The sequence below is a fragment of the Trachurus japonicus genome, chromosome 2 (assembly GCF_045865225.1).
Source record: "Trachurus japonicus isolate A0001 chromosome 2, Traja_1.0".
Taxonomy (NCBI): Eukaryota; Metazoa; Chordata; class Actinopteri; order Carangiformes; family Carangidae; genus Trachurus; species Trachurus japonicus.
Window position 1 is genome coordinate 14,551,319 of NC_140908.1, and position 18,454 is coordinate 14,569,772.

General features: G+C 40.3%; 1 protein-coding gene across 1 annotated transcript in view; it reads right to left on the reverse strand.

Annotated features, from left to right (window-relative positions):
* Positions 1-4,663: 4,663 nt before the first annotated feature.
* The window catches only part of pudp (pseudouridine 5'-phosphatase), a 45,310-nt gene continuing 31,519 nt past the window's right edge, over positions 4,664-18,454 (reverse strand). The window contains exon 4 of the mRNA XM_085802364.1: positions 4,664-4,891. Within this exon, the coding sequence (XP_085658490.1) occupies positions 4,715-4,891 (177 nt within the window). The 3' untranslated portion in view covers positions 4,664-4,714. The remainder of the gene's footprint in view (positions 4,892-18,454) is intronic.

The window sequence follows — 18,454 nt, forward strand, 5'->3', positions numbered from 1 at the left end:
CAAAGGCAAAATAAAAAGCCCAATAACTCTAAATTATAAATATAATACATTTTAGCAGTACCAATATCAAATTCTACCAGATTGAAGAGAATATGCCACACTTTTGATTGGTCAAAAAAAATTTTTTTAAATGCAGATACTGCACTTTGCCAATGTTTCGGCCCCTTGGACCTTTGTCAGGTTATGTTCTGTTATGTCATGTGCAATAAAAGAAAAAATCCGCACACCAAAAAGAGCTCCCTTCAGAGGATTTAATAGTGTGACGTTTCGAGCAAAACAATGCTCTTTTTCAAACTGCTGTATAATGGTACAGACAGGAAACTGCTTAAATATACAAAGACCCCGCCCAGGTGAGCAATCAACCCAATTGGGGTTAACCATTTTGAAAAGAAAAAGGGGTGTGACTTCTACAGAATATCCAAAATAAAAATACAAGAAAAAATAGTATAAGCAACAATACATATTCATGAGGTAAGTACATGGTGAAGAGAAACATTTTTTTCATGGATCTATAGAGTACAAAAATTCATCGTTCTGTAGAGATGTAACATGTAACCTGACAAAGGTTCAAGGGACCAAAACGTTGTGTTTTCATTAAAACTACAATGTAAGTCAAGACAGTGTGTAGGAGCTTCCTTTAGTCCTAAAAGAACTTTAAAACTATAGTATTTTTAATTTCTAAAGCAAATTAATTACTAAATATTTGAATTTATTTCTTATATAGAAATACATAGTGTATTTACATTTTTTTTTCTTAAATAAGGACATAAAAAAGATGTGTAAAAAAGATTTATATGTATTAATTTCCCTCCCTTCATTCAGTAGTTCATTCAGTAGTTTTACCTTTCAGTTATCCTTTGCCTAACATTTTCAAATTCCACACATGCAAGTTGTTCCATGATATGATATGCAATTAACCCCATCCACAAAATAGTTTTTTTTTTTTTTCCTTTTCATTTTTTATTTCTTTAAAGCAGGGTAAACCCTCAGAGTGTGTAATTGGTCCTCAGCTGACTGTATACAGCCAGTGAACTGTACGTGACATGTGTACTAATGCTATATGACTTGTGCGGATTGTGGAATAAATTAAAAATGAAGCCACACATCTGCTGAACGTTCACCGGTTGCCTTTTTCTGAACATCTGAGAGGTTTGGAAATAAATATGCAACATGGCTGAAAATAACCTGTAGCTGATTAGATCTGAATGAATCATGTGAACGCAGTCATTTGGATCCGGGTTTTGTTTTCAATTCTAACCCTCAAGGAAGGAAGGAAGGAAGGAAGGAAGGAAGGAAGGAAGGAAGGACAAAGGGAAAGATGGGAGGAAAGAAGGAAGGGAAAAAGAAAGGAAAGATAGAAGGAGGGAGGGAACAGATTGGGTCAATTGGGTCAAAAAGGAAGGAAGAAGAAAGGATGAAGGGAGGGAAGGAAGGAAGGAAGGCAGAGAGGGAAAAGGGATTGTGGGAAGAAGGAAGGGGAAAAGGAAGGAAAGAGGAGGGAGGGAATAGATTTGTTCAAGGAAGGAAGGAAGAAGGGGAAGAAAGGAAAGAAGGAAGGGGAAAAGGAAGGAAAGAGGAGGGAGGGAATAGATTTGTTCAAGGAAGGAAGAAGGGAAAGAAGGGAGGAAAGAAGGAAGGCGGAGAGGGAAAAAAGGATTGTGGAAAGAAGGAAGGGGGGAAGGAAGGAAAGGGGAGGAAGGTGGAGAGGGAAAAGGGATTGTGGGAAGAAGGAAGGGGAAAAGGAAGGAAAGAGAGGTAGGGAATAGATTTGTTCAAGGAAGGAAGGAAGAAGGGGAAGAAGGGAGGAAAGAAGGAAGGGAAAAGGGAAGAAAAGAAAGATGGAGGGATAGGGAACAGATCAGGTCAGTTGGATCAAAACAAGAAGGAAGAAGAAGTAAGGACAAAGGGAAGGAAGGAAGGAAGGAAGGAAGGAAGGAAGGAAGGAAGGAAGGAAGGAAGGAAGGAAGGAAGGAAGGAAGGAAGGAAGGAAGGAAGGAAGGAAAAAAGGACTGTGGAAGGAAGGAAGGAAGGAAGGAAGGAAGGAAGGAAGGAAGGAAGGAAGGAAGGAAGGAAGGAAGGAAGGAAAGAAGGAAGGGAAAAAGAAAGAAAATATAGAAGGGAGGGAACAGATTGGGTCAAAAAGGAAGGGGAAAAGGAAGGAATAGATTTGTTCAAGGAAGGAAGGGAGAAGGGGAAGAAGGGAGGAAAGAAGGAAGGGGAAAAGGAAGGAAAGAGGAGGGAGGGAATAGATTTGTTCAAGGAAGGAAGAAGAAGGAAGGAAGGAAGAAGGGAAAGAAGGAAAGAAGGCGGAGAGGGAAAAAAGGATTGTGGAAAGAAGGAAAGGGAAAAGGAAGGAAAGAGGAGGGAGGGAATAGATTTGCTCAAGGAAGGAAGAAGAAGGAAGGAAGGAAGAAGGGAGGAAAGAAGGAAGGGAAAAGGGAATAAAAGAAAGATGGAGGGTTAGGGAACAGACCACGTCAGTTGTATCAAAACAGGAAGGAAGAAGAAGTAAGGACAAAGGGAAGGAAGGAAGGAAGGAAGGAAGGAAGGAAGGAAGGAAGGAAGGAAGGAAGGAAGGAAGGAAGGAAGGAAGGAAGGAAGGAAGGAAAAAAGGACTGTGGAAAGAAGGAAGGATGGAGGAGGGGAACAGACTGGGCCAATTTAACCCAGAAGGACAACAGGAGCTCAAAGACACATGGAAAGAAATGAGCTCGGAAATCGGTGAGCGATGTGTAAGACTACAAAGTGATGAGTGTGTAAGCAGGAAAAAGAGAAAAGGAAAAAAAAAGAAAACCAGCTGAGGAGATTACCCCTCCCCCTCCTCCTCCTCCTGGAGGATGAAGGGCCAGGAAGCCACCGAGGGGAAGTGGATGTGGGAATGTGGTGAAATCCTATTTGAGCAGCCCGAGGGAGCGGTGGCGCGGGGCTCCTCCAGCGGGGGCCCGTTGTTAGAGCCCGCTGCAGGAGAGGACCGGGGACACGAGAGTCGTAGTAAGAGTAGAAACAGACATGACTGAGGACATCTCACAGCCTCTTTACTGGATTACATCGAGGAGAGGACGAGTGTCTTTTGGCAACACAAAACCGATTCCACTCGAGTGTGTTTGAGTCGAGAGCTGCCTGTCGACTTCCAACCAGAAAAAGCCTTCTGATTGGCGTCCAAGAGACAAACCAGAACCAGAAATGGCTACTGTGGTTTGGACAATTCTGGCACAACAACAGCGCGACCGAAACAAAACCCCTTGAAATGTTTGTTTCAGCAAACGCAAAACCTCAATTTCAAGGATGGCGGTTTTTTTTTTGGAGGCCTGATATTGTGTTTTGCTGGTCAAAGCAGAAAAAGACTGAACAAAAACATTGAGAAGATTCTGATTTCCTCATATATTGACCCTAACCTGGCAAGTATGAACCTCATTGGTACCATAGATTTAAAAAAAAAAATAAAGCTCCTCTTTATTCCTTACCATTTTCACAGGGGCGGGTCTGAACCAGGTCTGAACTACACATCAAGACAAACACACAAATCCTCTTGAACTAAAAGTTGTATCCAAATTTGGTTCATTTTTTTCAGTGTACATCTACGTTTTTTTATCTGCATATCAAAAACTTAATTAAAAACCCTTGAAAATCAATTGAATTGAACACGCACATTTATTATTGACAGTGAAGCCATTGACAGTGGAGCTTTACAAGCTACGGTACAAGATTTGATGTGTTGAAATTCGGACACAATGGAAAGGACAATAATTAAATACGTAATCTGATATGCTAAACCAATATTGGTAGCACAAGCTGTTGTGGCAGGAAAACAAAAGACCATCAGAATTTATCTAGAACATGGTAAGGCATCCAGGAAAACAGCTGATTCACCATTTCCTGTACACACTAAAAACAGTTGGGTTAAAAAATAACCCAATTTTAACCCAACTGCTGGTTCAGATAAGGACAAACCCCTTTTTTGGGTTATTCTTTTTGGCCCAACTTTTGGGTTGAATATCCAACTGTTTCACTGCAATTACTTGAACAACCCAGGAATTGGGTTAAATTCATAGCCTATAACCCTGAAAATGGGTTACACTCTGGAAAAACAACCCAAAAATGTAACTCAACACCAATAACTCAGAAATTGGGTTACAGAAATAACCCAACTTTTTTTAGTGTGTAAAGACTGGATTACACAATGTGGTTTTGGGTTTGGTTTCCGGCTCAGTCGTACGCCGTAGCACAAGCTGTTGTGGCAGGAAAACAAAAGACCATCAGAATTTATCTAGAACATGGTAAGGCATCCAGGAAAACAGCTGATTCACCATTTCCTGTAAAGACTGGATTACACACACTGTAAAAACTCAATCTTTCCAAGAATATTTGTCTTATTTCTTGTCAAAATGTCTCAATTTTAATCAAAACTAATCTCTTTCGACTTAAAGTAAGACTCATCACCTAGAAATGAACTTGTTTTTAGATCATTTTCACTTGTTTCAAAATAATTTTCAATTGAAATAAGTAGAAAATCAGATTTTTCTACTCATTTCAAGTGAAAATATGCTTGAAAAAAGAAAAAAGTGTCTAAAAAACAAGCTACTTTTTATGCGATGACTCTTATTTTTAGTATAATGAGATTTGTTTTTGACATTTTAACTAGAAATAAGACAAATAATCTTGGTAAGATATTGAGTTTTTGCAGTGCAATGTGGTTTTGGGTTTGGTTTCCGGCTCAGTCGTACGCCGGCAGGCCGAAGAGCTGCGGCGCAAACTCCTCCATGCTCCGGAGGCGCAGCGTGGCCTCCTGGGTAAGGCTGGGGTCCAGGTTGTCGTCGGGAACCATCACCACCTGCATCCCCGCGGCCAGCGCCGCCTTGACGCCGTTGGGAGCGTCTTCAAACACCAGGCACTGAGACAAGGACAAGAGAGAGGGAAAACAAAGTGATATTATCCTATAAGCCTATTAGGTCTACAGGATTTCACCCCCGTGCAGACGCCGCGGAGCTGAGACCAAAAACAAACAGGGGGAAAATAGGAAACAAGAGCACCATTTCCATTTTCATTGTGATGAACTTGACATTCCTCAGAGGAGTCCTGTTTACTTCTGCCAGGTAAAATATCCATTTAATCTACAATCTGAAGAACGGTGCCCCCTCTAGCCCCACTATTGCCTTTGTTTATATTCTTATTCTAGATGAGGCATGTTATTTCACTACCGCACTGATTGGAGATGTTGCAGGATGAAAATAAAAGCCACACTTGTAATATCGACGACGGGAAAATTCTTTAATAATATTCTGAATCTGCTGTCACCGTCAGAGAGATGATGACTCGTATCCTTTATTTTTCCTGAGGCCACGGGAATGCTTTAGTAACCCTTGCTATCAGGTCTGATGAAAATCAACAGTCGACCAGAGCCGTTGCTACACACTAAAAAATGTTGGGTTATTTCTGTAACCTAATTTCTGAGTTATTGGTGTTGAGTTACATTTTTGGGTTGTTTTTCCAGAGTGTGACCCATTTTCAGGGTTATAGGCTATGAATTTAACCCAATTCCTGGGTTGTTCAAGTAATTTCAGTGAAACACTTGAATATTCAAGCCAAAAGTTGGGTCAAAAAGATTATAAAACGGAAAGGTGAAATCCGGCGATCTGATTGGTTGTTAGCCGTGGTATATTGAGCATATACCACGGCTACTATTCTAAAGCCTTATCACAGCGTAGGCTATCACTCCGCGTCAGGCACGTATGACTGGTATGAATGGAAGTTGTTGTCATGTATCCATGACAACGGACTGTTGCAGTCCGTAGCCAAAGACAGCTGATGTTTTTACGATGTTAAAAAACGGACTAAAGTAGTTGAATTCACATGTTTAAGGTGAACTTTCACCTGCGGGGAGGGTTAACAATGGTAGAGGGGACTGAGCAGTGACTTTCACCTGAAAAAAAGCGGAGGAAAAGACGAGATGCAGAGCTAACTAGGAGCTAACGTCTGGAGAGGTGGGACTATTTTTTCACAGTGAGGCTATTTTATTGGATAATATGTATTTCTGGTTGAATAAAACTACATGAAATTGATTGCGTATCCCTCTTTTATATTGCCTTTATTCGTAACCGTTTTATAAAAGCAATATATCACGACAGGCCGTGGTATATGCTCATTATACCACTCCAAGGGGGTTGTCGTCCCTCCGCTTCGCGTCGGGCCGAACAACGCCCCTTAGCCGTGGTATAATGAGCATATACCACGGCCTGTCATGATATATTGCTTAAATAACCCAACCTGTTGGGTTAAAATAACCCAAAAAAGGGGTTTGTCCTTATCTGAACCAGCAGTTGGGTTAAAATTGGGTTCTTTTTTAACCCAACTGTTTTTAGTGTGTAGGAATTCTGGGCCCCCTTAAAGAATACTAAAGTGCCCCCCCCCCCTAACTTTTCCAGTTTTTTTTTTTCTTAGACTACGTATGTATTATCATTTTTTATTTAGCCTACTTTGTTTTGATGCTAATGCAGCATTACTATGAATATTAGTCAGGGTCTTACGCAGAATAATTCAGTCATACAAAGATTAAACTACTGGGGTTTTTTGTGGACCCCATTGGGCGCTGGGTTATCATCACCTTTCCCCCCTTTACAATGGCCCTGCAGTCGACTACGAAATATTTTCCTCTTAGAACCAAAGAACACTTTGGCTTCAGCATTAATCTCACCTTTGTTGCTTGTCCACATTAAATTTTTTTGTGTGGCATCTTCCTCGCTTCATTCGTTGGGGTCGGGGTTGGGACTCATTACAGTCCCTGGAGCGTCAAATGGACAAGTACTTGAGGTCTGGTTAGATCTGCAATTATGGCGGATGTAGTTTTTTCTCTCAATGGCCACAAGAAATTTGAGTTTGAGCTTGAAATGATGCGATAATGATTATATTACCACATAATAAGAGGGTAGATTAAGGAGATAATGGATTGAAAAGAAATCCAGCTCTTCCTGGCCTCAATACTTTTTGCTGTTGTTACAAGAAATGTTAGAATTTTCATAAAATGTTTGGTTGTGACCTAACTTCAAGTTAAATTAACTATTTAAAGGGATAGTTCAACATTTTGGCAAATTGGCCCATTGCCATAATCCCTATAGTCATACCAGTAGGTTCGTTACCTTTAATTGTCGGTGCAAGATGTCTTTAGAACGGCGGAGCAGAGCCGTGAGCTGAACTCTGTGTGGTAACGTTGTGTTATTATCTTATAACGTGGTGAATGTGCAGGTCACAACTTGTCCACCAGAGCGTTGTGGAGTTGTTGGATTGTGTATTTGATGTGTTTGATGAGGGAAACCAAGAAATCCCATGAGCCTCCGTAGCGTAGCTCTGAGCAGCTCGCGGCTCTGCTCTGCCGTTATATTTTTATAACGGCAGAGCTTGCACCGACAATTAAAGGTAACGAACCTACTGCTATGACTATAGGGATTATGGCAATGGGCCAATTTGCCAAAATGTTGAACTATCCCTTTAAGATATGAAGAAGAAAATAGAAGGAAAACATAAATCCCACCATTGTATGTACATTTAGAATAATATATAATATTATCTGATTATAGAATAGCTATAAAGACTAAATCTGACAAAGTAATGTCGACATTCATTTGTAAAGGAGATTATTATTATGGATAGAACAGTATCTTATTAGGAGTCAAAGAAACGTGTTCTTTTTAAACAAGCTGCTGCCACAGTGAATCCTCTCAATAAAGTCTTTGGAAATGGATGTCATTGTGACAAGCGAAGAGAAAATATATTTAAAAAAACATGAGGCTAATTGGCATTTGAAATACTTATCTGTGCACATGTTCAACAAGGACATTCCAACAGCTGCAGTAAATTAATAGGGCTGAACCTTCACCAGGAGGTTAATCAGTTTTCAGTATCCAATAATCACATTCAGTCGAGTGCAGACAGGAAGAAAGGGAGGCGTGGGGGGAGGGGGGGGGGGCTTGGTGCTCCCAGGGTTCAGTGGAATAGTTCATACCAACTACTCAACAAGACTCTGAGTTGGACGCAGAAGCAGAGACATTAATATTTACTCATAGATCTATTCAAGCAACTGTGTGCGAGTGGAAAAAAAAAATCAATCTCAAATAAACCAAAGCCTCATGTATGGATAAGATGCTGGAAAATCATTGTGCTTCAGAGTGTGGCCTTATAACAACAGAGGAATACTTAATGTTTATTTGCACTTTAGCACTAAAATCGAGGAGCTTCCAATGACACAAGCAAGGGAGGTGCCAAATAATAAATAATAGTTGTAGCTGTGGTAAAGCAAAAGTGCTGAGAAGAGGAAATACAAAAGGAAAACCAAAGGACATGGAGTTCTGGTTGGGAGGCAAGATATGGATATGATTGTTTTTCTTTCAGACAAAAAGTAGGCTGACGATCTGTATGAAATATACATTTTTCTACACATTTTCCCTTGTGAAGGTCTGAGTTCCAGAAGAAATCAAGTCCAGAAGGTAGATGAAAAATGTATAGAATGGATCTCCTTGTTGTTTACAACTACTTGGAACTTGGAACTACTTGGAACACCCTGCCCGGCGATCTCAGGCAGGCGAGCTCAGTGGCTTCTTTTAAATCTCTTCTTAAAACTCACTTTTATCGATTAGCCTTCTCTTAATTTTGTTTTAATTTTGTTTTACCATTATTGTATGATTACTTTGTTGTGGGTGGGTGATTTTATAATTTTATAAAGTTTTATTATGTTGTTGCCAGGAAGTTGTATTTGACCTGTTTTTATTTCTGTTGTTATTGTACAGCACCTTGTAACTTGTTTTTGAAAGGTGCTATATAAATAAAGTTTATTATTATTATTATTATTATTACTTCTGGATAGAAAACCAGAACGTTATTTGAATGAGAACAGTAGTAATGAACGAGAGTTTAACTAGGCTATATATCATATTTTTCACGCCCTATCACCGTTTAGACAAAAATAAAAAGATTGAAGAAACATTACTATTTCTGTGTGTGTGTGTTTTGTGTTGCTATGTGTTGTATTTATTCAGTTTGGGGGAATCACAGTGTCTAGAAAGTATCAGTGGCTCAGCTAACAGGGACAGCTAACGGTAGCTAAGCTAACGGCGGTAGCTAAGCTAACACCAGGACGTCAGCTGTTAAAACCCTCCCGTTGTGGGACACGACATGAAACTACTCCAGTTAGCTCAGTCATGTTGGAACTCAGATATCCGCTGGAGAAAATATTTTTTCATGGAGCGTTTATTGAGTCACTGAGTTATTAAAGTTAAACAGGTAGCTAACCGTTAGCCTGGCTAATCTATGATAACCATGACTAATTACAAAAATGTGCACAAAGAAATAGTAATGTTTGTCCAATCATTGGTTTTATAGACTTTACAAACATCAGATTAGTCTAAACGGTGATATAGTGACATGAAAAATGAGATATATCTAAACTCTCATCTGTCACTATTGTTCTCATGCTGGTTTTCTACCCGGAAGTAGTTGTAAACAACAAGGCGATTCGTTCTATAGTCAAGTGAAGTATTAAATTCAAGGCCGAATTCACTAGGAACGCAAAGAGTCAATATCTATAAAATCTTGAACAACTGGTTGCTGTCTAAAAAACATTCCAAGAGAGCTAACAGGATGTACCACAAATCACAAGCCAGACCAAGACTCTTCCAAATTCCGAAAGCACAAAGTTTATAAGATCTTGTTATGTCATGGTACTAAGATTATGAGCTCCATTCAAAGATTCCAACTTTTTCACGAGTAACGCACTGCTCTTTTTTCCCCTTGCTGTAGGGAAATAAAGGTTTTCAATGAGTCAAGTGAGGAGGACACTATCCTTTTATCATATGCTGAGGGGCTGCTTGATCTTTCCTTGACAGATGTGACAGAGAAGTTAAATCACCTGAACTTACATTTGGATGGCAAAGGCGAAACTATATTTTATCACTGCTGTTAAGGCTTTTGAAGCCAAACTGTCATTTTTTCCTTCAGCAAGCGAAAAATAACAGACTGCAGCACTTCCCCTGAGTTGTAGAGGTATCGGTGGATGTAGCTACATTCTGTAGGTATTGTGACCTCTTGTCTCAAGCTTGGGCCGGACTTTGAGGACAGGTTCAATGATTTTGTTAAACCTGAGCCCTGTGTGGTATTAACTGCCAACCCCTTGATGGAGGCAGTCATAGGTGAGATTTCAGAACAGATGGCTGGTCAGTCCAGTGGGGATGGAGAAGGAGGTCAGTGAATCTACAACCTTAAAGGGATACAGCAACATTTTTTCGTGTCTTGCCTCACTCCCGAGTCCATGACAAGCAGATAGACACCATCCTTTCCACTGTGCGTGCAGTAACAAGGGAGATAGAGCCGTATCGCCTGTAGCTCAAACGCTGGAAGTGTATAGGTAGTGTTAGCCTGCCTCTTACCCGAGCTCTAAACTCTGTAATTATATCACTTTATCGACATTTCAAACATTTTTAGGTGAGAAAGTAGCCGTTTAGATCAGCAGTGTGTTGTTAATTTGTCTAAATACCAGCTGTTTACAATTTTGTTCGGACCAATTCGGCGCTACTCAAGCTAGCTTGTGACCAACGCACTTCCGGTGACTTTCACAAAATAAAACACCAGTTGCCCTTTACATACAGAAAACCATGACGATAGAATTTGTGCTTTTACTTTGAAATAGGAAGCTAACCTACCCTCGATGTAGCTAGCTTGAACCAAAATAAACCGTCTTTGCTTGAACCCTCCGTTTTGACCGATCTGGTCCCGTTAGCGGCATTTGACCGCTCAAGATGCCTTACCGGAGAGTTTTGTCAGCTCTGAGACCAAGATCGGTCCGTTTAGAGTTGCTGAAGAGTGTCTCTGATGACTTTAGGTGGAGGCAGGCTAACACTACCCATACACTTCCAGTGTTTGAGCTAAGCTAATTACGGGCGATACGGCTCTATCTCCCTTGTTACTGCACGCACAGTCGAAAGGATGGTGTCTATCTGCTGGTCATGGACTCGGGAGTGAGGCAAGACATGTAAAAAAAAAAAAATGTTGGGGTATCCCTTTAAAAACAGTCCAAACACTTCTGTAGGTGGGTATACCATAAAGCTGTATGGACATTCACCCAGGCCTAAAGTATGTTCTATATTTTACTCAACCTTCTTCTCATATGAATGACTGACAGATGATGCACATATCTATACTAAATGCCTTTAGTCAGCTGGTTTAGAGTTTTGATACGTTATGTGAAATAAATGCAATATAATACACGAGTAGTTCTCAGCCACTTTCAGCTCTTCAAAGTAGCTCTCAGGTGAAAAAAAAGGTTGCAGACCCCTGAAGTACAAGTTAAGTAATGTCAATAGAAGTCTGGAAATGTAAGAGGCAAGAGCTATTGAAGAATTCCACTGATATCATTGAGCTACATTAGAAAGCTGATGATGTCATTGTGGGCTGAAGAATATTTCTATGCACACACTATGTCAGTAAGTCCAAATAACTTTAATTATTAAAAATGGCATCGGCGTAGCACTGTAGTTAACTCTTGCTGCCTGGTGAAAATTAAAATAAATACAAAAAGGGCAAGCTAATGATGAATAATTACACACTTACTCACTCTAGTCACACTTATAATGTTGTGTGGGGCAAACCTATAGATATAAGGTAAACTGAATATAACACAAATGTTATTTTCTTTAGTGTACAACCAATGTACGGACATTGTTTCCGTTTGAAGGCAGGCCCTAGTTCGAAATGTCCTTCTGTTCTTTGTTTCCTTTTCATTACTAACATTGGATGGTGAATTCATTATTTGGTTAAAACACAGCTTTAACTTTGTGTTTGAGAACAGCACTTGAGCGTGAATAAAGGAAACAGCCATACAATGAGTCGAAAGCTCTACAGAAGAAACCAAAAGCTAAGTCTCGGAAAAAGCCTTAAGGACCTTTGTTCATCTCAACTCTAATACTCAGGTAGAACAAAGAGGCCTCCTCGAGTCTCTTTAAACCCTAATTGACTTCTGTGATGTCACTAAGCCTGAAACTGGAGGATGTGGAACAATGACGACAGAAACACTGTGAATGCACAACGGAGGGCCCGTGCTAATTCCCTTGACTGAGAGCAATTAAAACTGGTAATTACCCAATGAGGTAGCGAAATGACCCTTTAATCTGCTTCCAATATGCTGTATTGAAATTGATGAAAACAGGCACCGATGCATTGCAGCTCACAGTGGATTTATAGCCCAGGTGCATTACAAGTTATGGAAATTAGAAGTTCTTTAAAGCCAAATGGATGGCGCTGTATGTCTGTACCAACACACTAAAAACAGTTGGGTTAAAAAATAACCCAATTTTAACCCAACTGCTGGTTCAGATAAGGACAAACCCCTTTTTTGGGTTATTTTAACCCAACAGGTTGGGTTATTCTTTTTGACCCAACTTTTGGGTTTAATATTCAACTGTTTCATTTGGGTTAAATTCATAGCCTACAACCCTGAAAATGGGTTACACTCTGGAAAAATAACTAGGGCTGAAACGATTCCTCGAGTAATTCGAGTACCTCGATTACAAAAAATGGTCCGAGGATTTTTTTCTGCCTCGAGGAATCGTTAATTTAATTGTAGTTCAAGCGGCCGCACGGACTTTCAATGTGGCACAACGTGCGCCGTAACGTAACCTCTGAACGTAACCGTGCACGCCCCCCCCCCGCGCGGCCGTTCGCCGCGGATGACGGCGGAGATGGGGAGGGGGGCGGCGGCGGCGGCGAGGCGATGGCACATCCATGGGCGATGGCCGCGATGACGGGGGGACGGTGGCGAGTGGCGACAACACAGCAGAATAATCCTGCCTAGGAGCTATCCATGGTTAGGCTACTTAACCAAAGTCTCTTGAAATATCAAACAAAGAAAAGGACTATGGACTGTGGAAGTTTGAATGGCCAAAAGTTATCATGACGTGAACCATCTGTTGCGGTGAGACCGTTGATTAGGTAGAAACCTTAACGGGGGGGCGGACGTGGGTGTTTGACTGAGGGAGAAAAAGGCGACAAAAAGACAGAAAATGTCTCTCTATAGGCACTCTAGTTGTAACACGGCCCTTGCATACCACAGCAGCACGTCTTCCATGTTGCAGCATCTCCACAGAAAACATTTTTGATATCTTGAAAGTAATTTAATTTTATTTATTTTTGATATCTTGAAAGTAATTTAATTTTATTTATTTTTATTTGTGTTTTATTTATTCTTATTTATGTTAGCAGCAGTCGCCTCTTTAGTAATGTTTCAAGACCAGAAAATACTTGCTTGTGAATTTAAGAAATAAAAACAGTTGATTCTACAAAAGGAAACCAATTGGTCATTCATTATTGAGTGAAATATGTTATTTTCTCTTGTGTATTCATAATTGCTCTTTAACCAAGCAAAAATACGTTTTATCCGATTACTCGATTAATCGATGTAATTTTCAGTAGAGTACTCGATTACTAAAATATTCGATAGCTGCAGCCCTAAAAATAACCCCAAAATTTAACTCAACACCAATCACTCAGAAATTGGGTTACAGAAATAACCCAACATTTTTTAGTGTGAAGTGTATACGCATGGTCAAATGACAAGACGTGCAGGTTTCTACCAAAAAATGGCCAATTATAAATTAACCATATCTGTTCTGGATTGAGACAAAAACCCTGCCATCGTAGCCTCCTCCTGTACCTATTGGACGGAAGATTTGATTTACTGAACCCTATCAGTTGGTACAAAGTTACCAGCTGTGCTGTACTTTATGGGCCCTTAAAATAAAGTTTGCAAGGCCAACCCCCAAGCTTCCTTGGTGCCACAGCCAATGTAGGTGTCATGCTTTTACACTACCTGTGAATTTTTAGCTGGATAACAGTTATTTGACATAGTCTGTTTGGCAGTAGTGATCCAGCAGCATTAGTGGTGGAGGACTGCTGACTGTAACCCAAGACCATTTCCCAACAGTGGCTGTCACACAAAGAGGAGGTGTTGTGCTTGTTTAACAGGCAGCCACAGAGCAACAAAGCCTCATAAAAATGTAATGAGGTAAACCCACTGAAACTCCCTTTACCCACACTTTAGACGGAGGACCGTTTAAACACTTCACGCCAACACAAACCCTCGTAACACATCAGAGAAATGTAAACGGGAAAAAAAAGCCTTTATTTTTTTTTACTTTAAAGGGATAGTAGCATTTTTTTTAAAGTGGGGTTGTATGATCTACAAATAGCCCCTAAGTACTTCAATTGCAGTAGAAGACTCTCTGCACTCCTCCCGTTAGCAACGCCAGCCCATAATAGCCCTGCCCAGAGATTTACAACATACATTGTTGTGAACAGACCCAAAGAAACGGCCTATTTTCGCGGCCTAAAAGAGGTTTTAAAAAAAATGGAAAAAATTATATTATAGCGAACAATGGAACTGTGTATTTTTTTTTTTTTTTTCTTTGGGTCTGTTCACAACACTGTATGTTGTAAATCTCTGGGCAGGGCTATTATGGGCTGGCGGAGGAGTGCAGAGAGTCTTCTACTGCAATTAAAGTACTTAGGGGCTATTTGTAGATCATACAACCCCACTTGAAAAAAAAATGCTAATATCCCTTTAACTGTCAAACATGAGAATTTTTTTGTTGTTTTAAGTCAAGCTGCTGCAGGTAAATTAGTGGTGTTAATCAGGCTGTGGCACTTAGGGAAGAATAGGATTGACCACTTATTGTCTAAAGTCCATGGTTCTAGTCCCAGCTCTGTTAGTCTGGGTTTGAAAGTGTCCTTGAGCAAGATACTAAGCGCAAAATTGCCTCCAACTCCCCATCAGTCATAGAAAATGGGTATATCTGGCTTCCATTGTGAGGCGCTTGGAGTGGTCGATAAGGCTAGAAAAGCTCTATATAACTGAGAGACCATTCACCATTTAACTACACTCATGATGTGGTACTGTGGTGAATGCAGAACTGAAACCTGACAGGGAAAATATGCTAAGGGATATTCAACACTGCACACTTTTTTTTACTGTTACCTTGACAATCGTACAACCAGTGACGGCTGGTATCAATGGGCTAGTAGGGCTAAGCCCTCCCTGCATTACACAACAAAAGATGAGGAAAAAATATTATATATAGCCTATATTATATTCTCTAAATAACATACAAAAGGTTGTTCTAAGTCTTAGTAAAATCGGAACTGGCAACAATATTAAATAGTTTCAAGAAAAACACAGGATATCTCTAAATGGGCTAATTTTAATCAGCCCGAGCTCACCGAGTCTGCTCTCATTCATTTTCCGACTGTGGATGATTGACAGGTGCCAGGTCCCGCCCTCGCCATTCACCGACTGTTTGGGCTAATTTCATTCAGCCCACAGGCCGAGCGGTTCTGACCAATCAGCAGGGGGCTGACGCAGGGTCAGTGATTGACAGGCATCATGACCCGCCCCCTTGGTTCACTTGTCATTGGGGCTAATTTCATTTAGCCCAACACCGCTGTTTTCAGACCAATGACAGGAACCGGAGGAAAAGTTGTGTTGTTGTGGGAGGGAGAAGACAGAAACAGCGGCGCTAGGCGCTAGCATCACAGGTAGCATTACTTTACTGCTCTAAACTGTCTTTGCTAACATGAACGAAGTGGAGAATCTAGTTTCTAAACTCACTGGGAGCACCAGACTTAAATGACATGGCGATAACAGACCAGAAAGGCCGTCGATATGAGCTGCATATATCGTCTTTTTTATTTATTTATTTATTTTTTAATTGAGCAATATCGTCGGGTGTGTGTGCGTGCGTGCGTGTGTGTGTGTGTAAGTGTTTGTGTGCGTGTGTGTGTGTGTGCGTGCGTACGTGTGTGTGTGTGTGTGCGTGTGTGCGTGAGAGAGAGAGAGAGAGAGAGAGAGAAAGAGAGAGAGAGAGAGACTGTGTGTGTGTGTATGTGTGAGATAACCAGGTGAAGATTTTTATTTTTATTTTTATTTTTTTGGACTAGACCCTTACTTAATGCAGTGTGTAGGCCTAGTTAGTTGCTATACTTTTGTGAGATGGGATAACCCTAACTTTTAGCTGTGTTAACCATTTAATGGGTATAATTTATTTATTAGCCCACCCAACTAATTTGACCACCAGCCGCCACTGCGTACAACAAAATATTAAACTGACTGCACAAGGGCACTCACCCAAGGAAAATCTATTTCAACAGGTATGCTGTGCCTCTAACCTGTGGTTTAATATGACGGAATAATGATGAAGTGATTATTCTTGTAATATGACTGATGGCTGAATGAAAGTCATTCATCTTCAGCATCATTTCTGGCATTTAAGTGTCCAAAATGTTTCTGGGATTTGATTTTAAAACAGGTCTAGGTTCTATTATTGATATTAAGAAATTACCCAAGTGTTCAATCCATTGAGAAAATGAGTCTTAAAACAAGCGTTTAGGACTTTAAGGTCCTTTAAGGTTACCTTAAAGTTACCTTAAGGTTACCTTAAAGGTTATAGCTACAACTTTTTCATTAAAATGATTAATTTTTCAAAAATAACACACCCACAGAACGTCTAGAGGAGTGCAGAATAAAAGTATTAATTTCACCGAAAAAAAATGTATAGTGTAGAAATAACGTGTCCAAAATATATAAATTTGGTTACATTGGCAACGTTGACAGGAAATGATCTCTGCACCAACAGCATTAGTACGTTGATGTGACGTGAGCGGGGCTTGGGGGGTGCCAGATCGCGCTGTCACTAGCATTAGCATTGTGCTAATGCTAATGCTAACTAACGGTCAGCTGGTACTGTCAACAACAACAACTGTCCAAAATGTTTCTGGGCTTTGATTTTAAAAGGTTCTATTATTGATACTGTGAAAATATTAATTAAGTGTTCAATCCATTGAGAAAATGAGTCTTAAAACAAGCCGTTTAACTTTGTGATGTCACAACAACGCAATGGGGTGCCAGATCGCGCTGTCACTAGCATTAGCATTGTGCTAATGCTAACTAACGGTCAGCTGGTACTGTCAACACCAGAGCTGCTGCTCGTTAAATACGGTTGGCGTTAGTTTAGCTTTAGCTACTAGCCGAGCGTTAGCTTAGATTTAGCTGTTTAGCTGCATACCTGGCAACCAGTACAATTGAAGGTTTGAGGGAGATCGGGCGAGTGTGAGTGACACCTACTGGCTGGGAGGAATTAAAGTGATGTAATAGGATCATTCAGAAAACTGTCAGCCAATCAGAAGACAGGCCCTTGCTCTTTATTAACCTTCAGATCTCAATGTAAAATCACAATGAAATAGTATTTGGGTCTTAAAACCACAAATATATCTTTTTATGGATCAACAATAAATTAGTGAAACTATGCAACCTTTACCGTGATGCATGCTGGGTATTTTGCCACCCCAAACCTATGGAAAGCTTCCCCAAACTTTGAACAATGGCCTATGTCGAGACTATCAATCACTGTAAAAAAAAATTGTAAAATATAATATGAGCATTGGATTATGTGTCTTTTTCAGGGAAAAAAACAACATGGAATTTAATATCAGTTGAGCTTTCAGTAGCACTCTTTAATATAGAAGTGCTTTGGTGGGATTGAAGGAATAAACAGCCTTGTTTCAAATAAAAGAGACAGAGGTTATGTTAGTTCTTGAAATATACAGTACGAAGCCGCCAGTGTTGGTTTCCCGCCATGATGGCAGGTTTCTTGACTTCACTTCCCTCTGGCTCAGACTGTGAGGAGCTGCGGCACCTGCTGGTCCCCCCCCCCCCCCTGCTTCAAAAGGTGTCGTGGAAGATTTACAACCTGTCCTCAGGCCCCGCGCCCAATCTCATGCAAGATTCATCAGAGCCAGCAGAATCTGGATTCGCCGCGTACCCGAATCCGGCGCCGGCGAATGAGACAAGACAAAAGGGGGATGCGGGATGTGTCTGCTGTCCACACATATGGTGACTTAGAAGAAAAGAGTGAAGTCCACACACTCGAGTGTTTATTATAGATCAACGTTTCAATCCCAGTGGATCTTGGAGATAAAAGAAACATTTCGCTCATATAGGCGACAGGTCCCACCCCCCAAATCAAACCCGCGATGCAACTCAGGTGAGGCAACCCAAAGACATACACAACAGTAAATTACTATATAATCTGAGGCTGTTAAAGGGAAATGAGCCAATAAATAGAAAACAATAAACACACAAATACAAATATATAGATAAATAACAAGTATTTGGCAAATATTCAACAAATTTAGCCTTCTTTGTTTTGATGCTAATGCAGCATTACACTGCAAAACCTCAAGTACCAAGAATATTTGTCTTATTTCTAGTCAAAATGTCATTTCTAGTCAAAACAAATCTTATTCTACTTAAAATAAGACTCATCATATTAAAAGTAGCTTGTTTTTAGACACTTTTTACTTATTTCAAGCAGATTTTCACTTGAAATAAGTAGAAAAAATCTGATAGTGGAACAAGTTTTTCTTC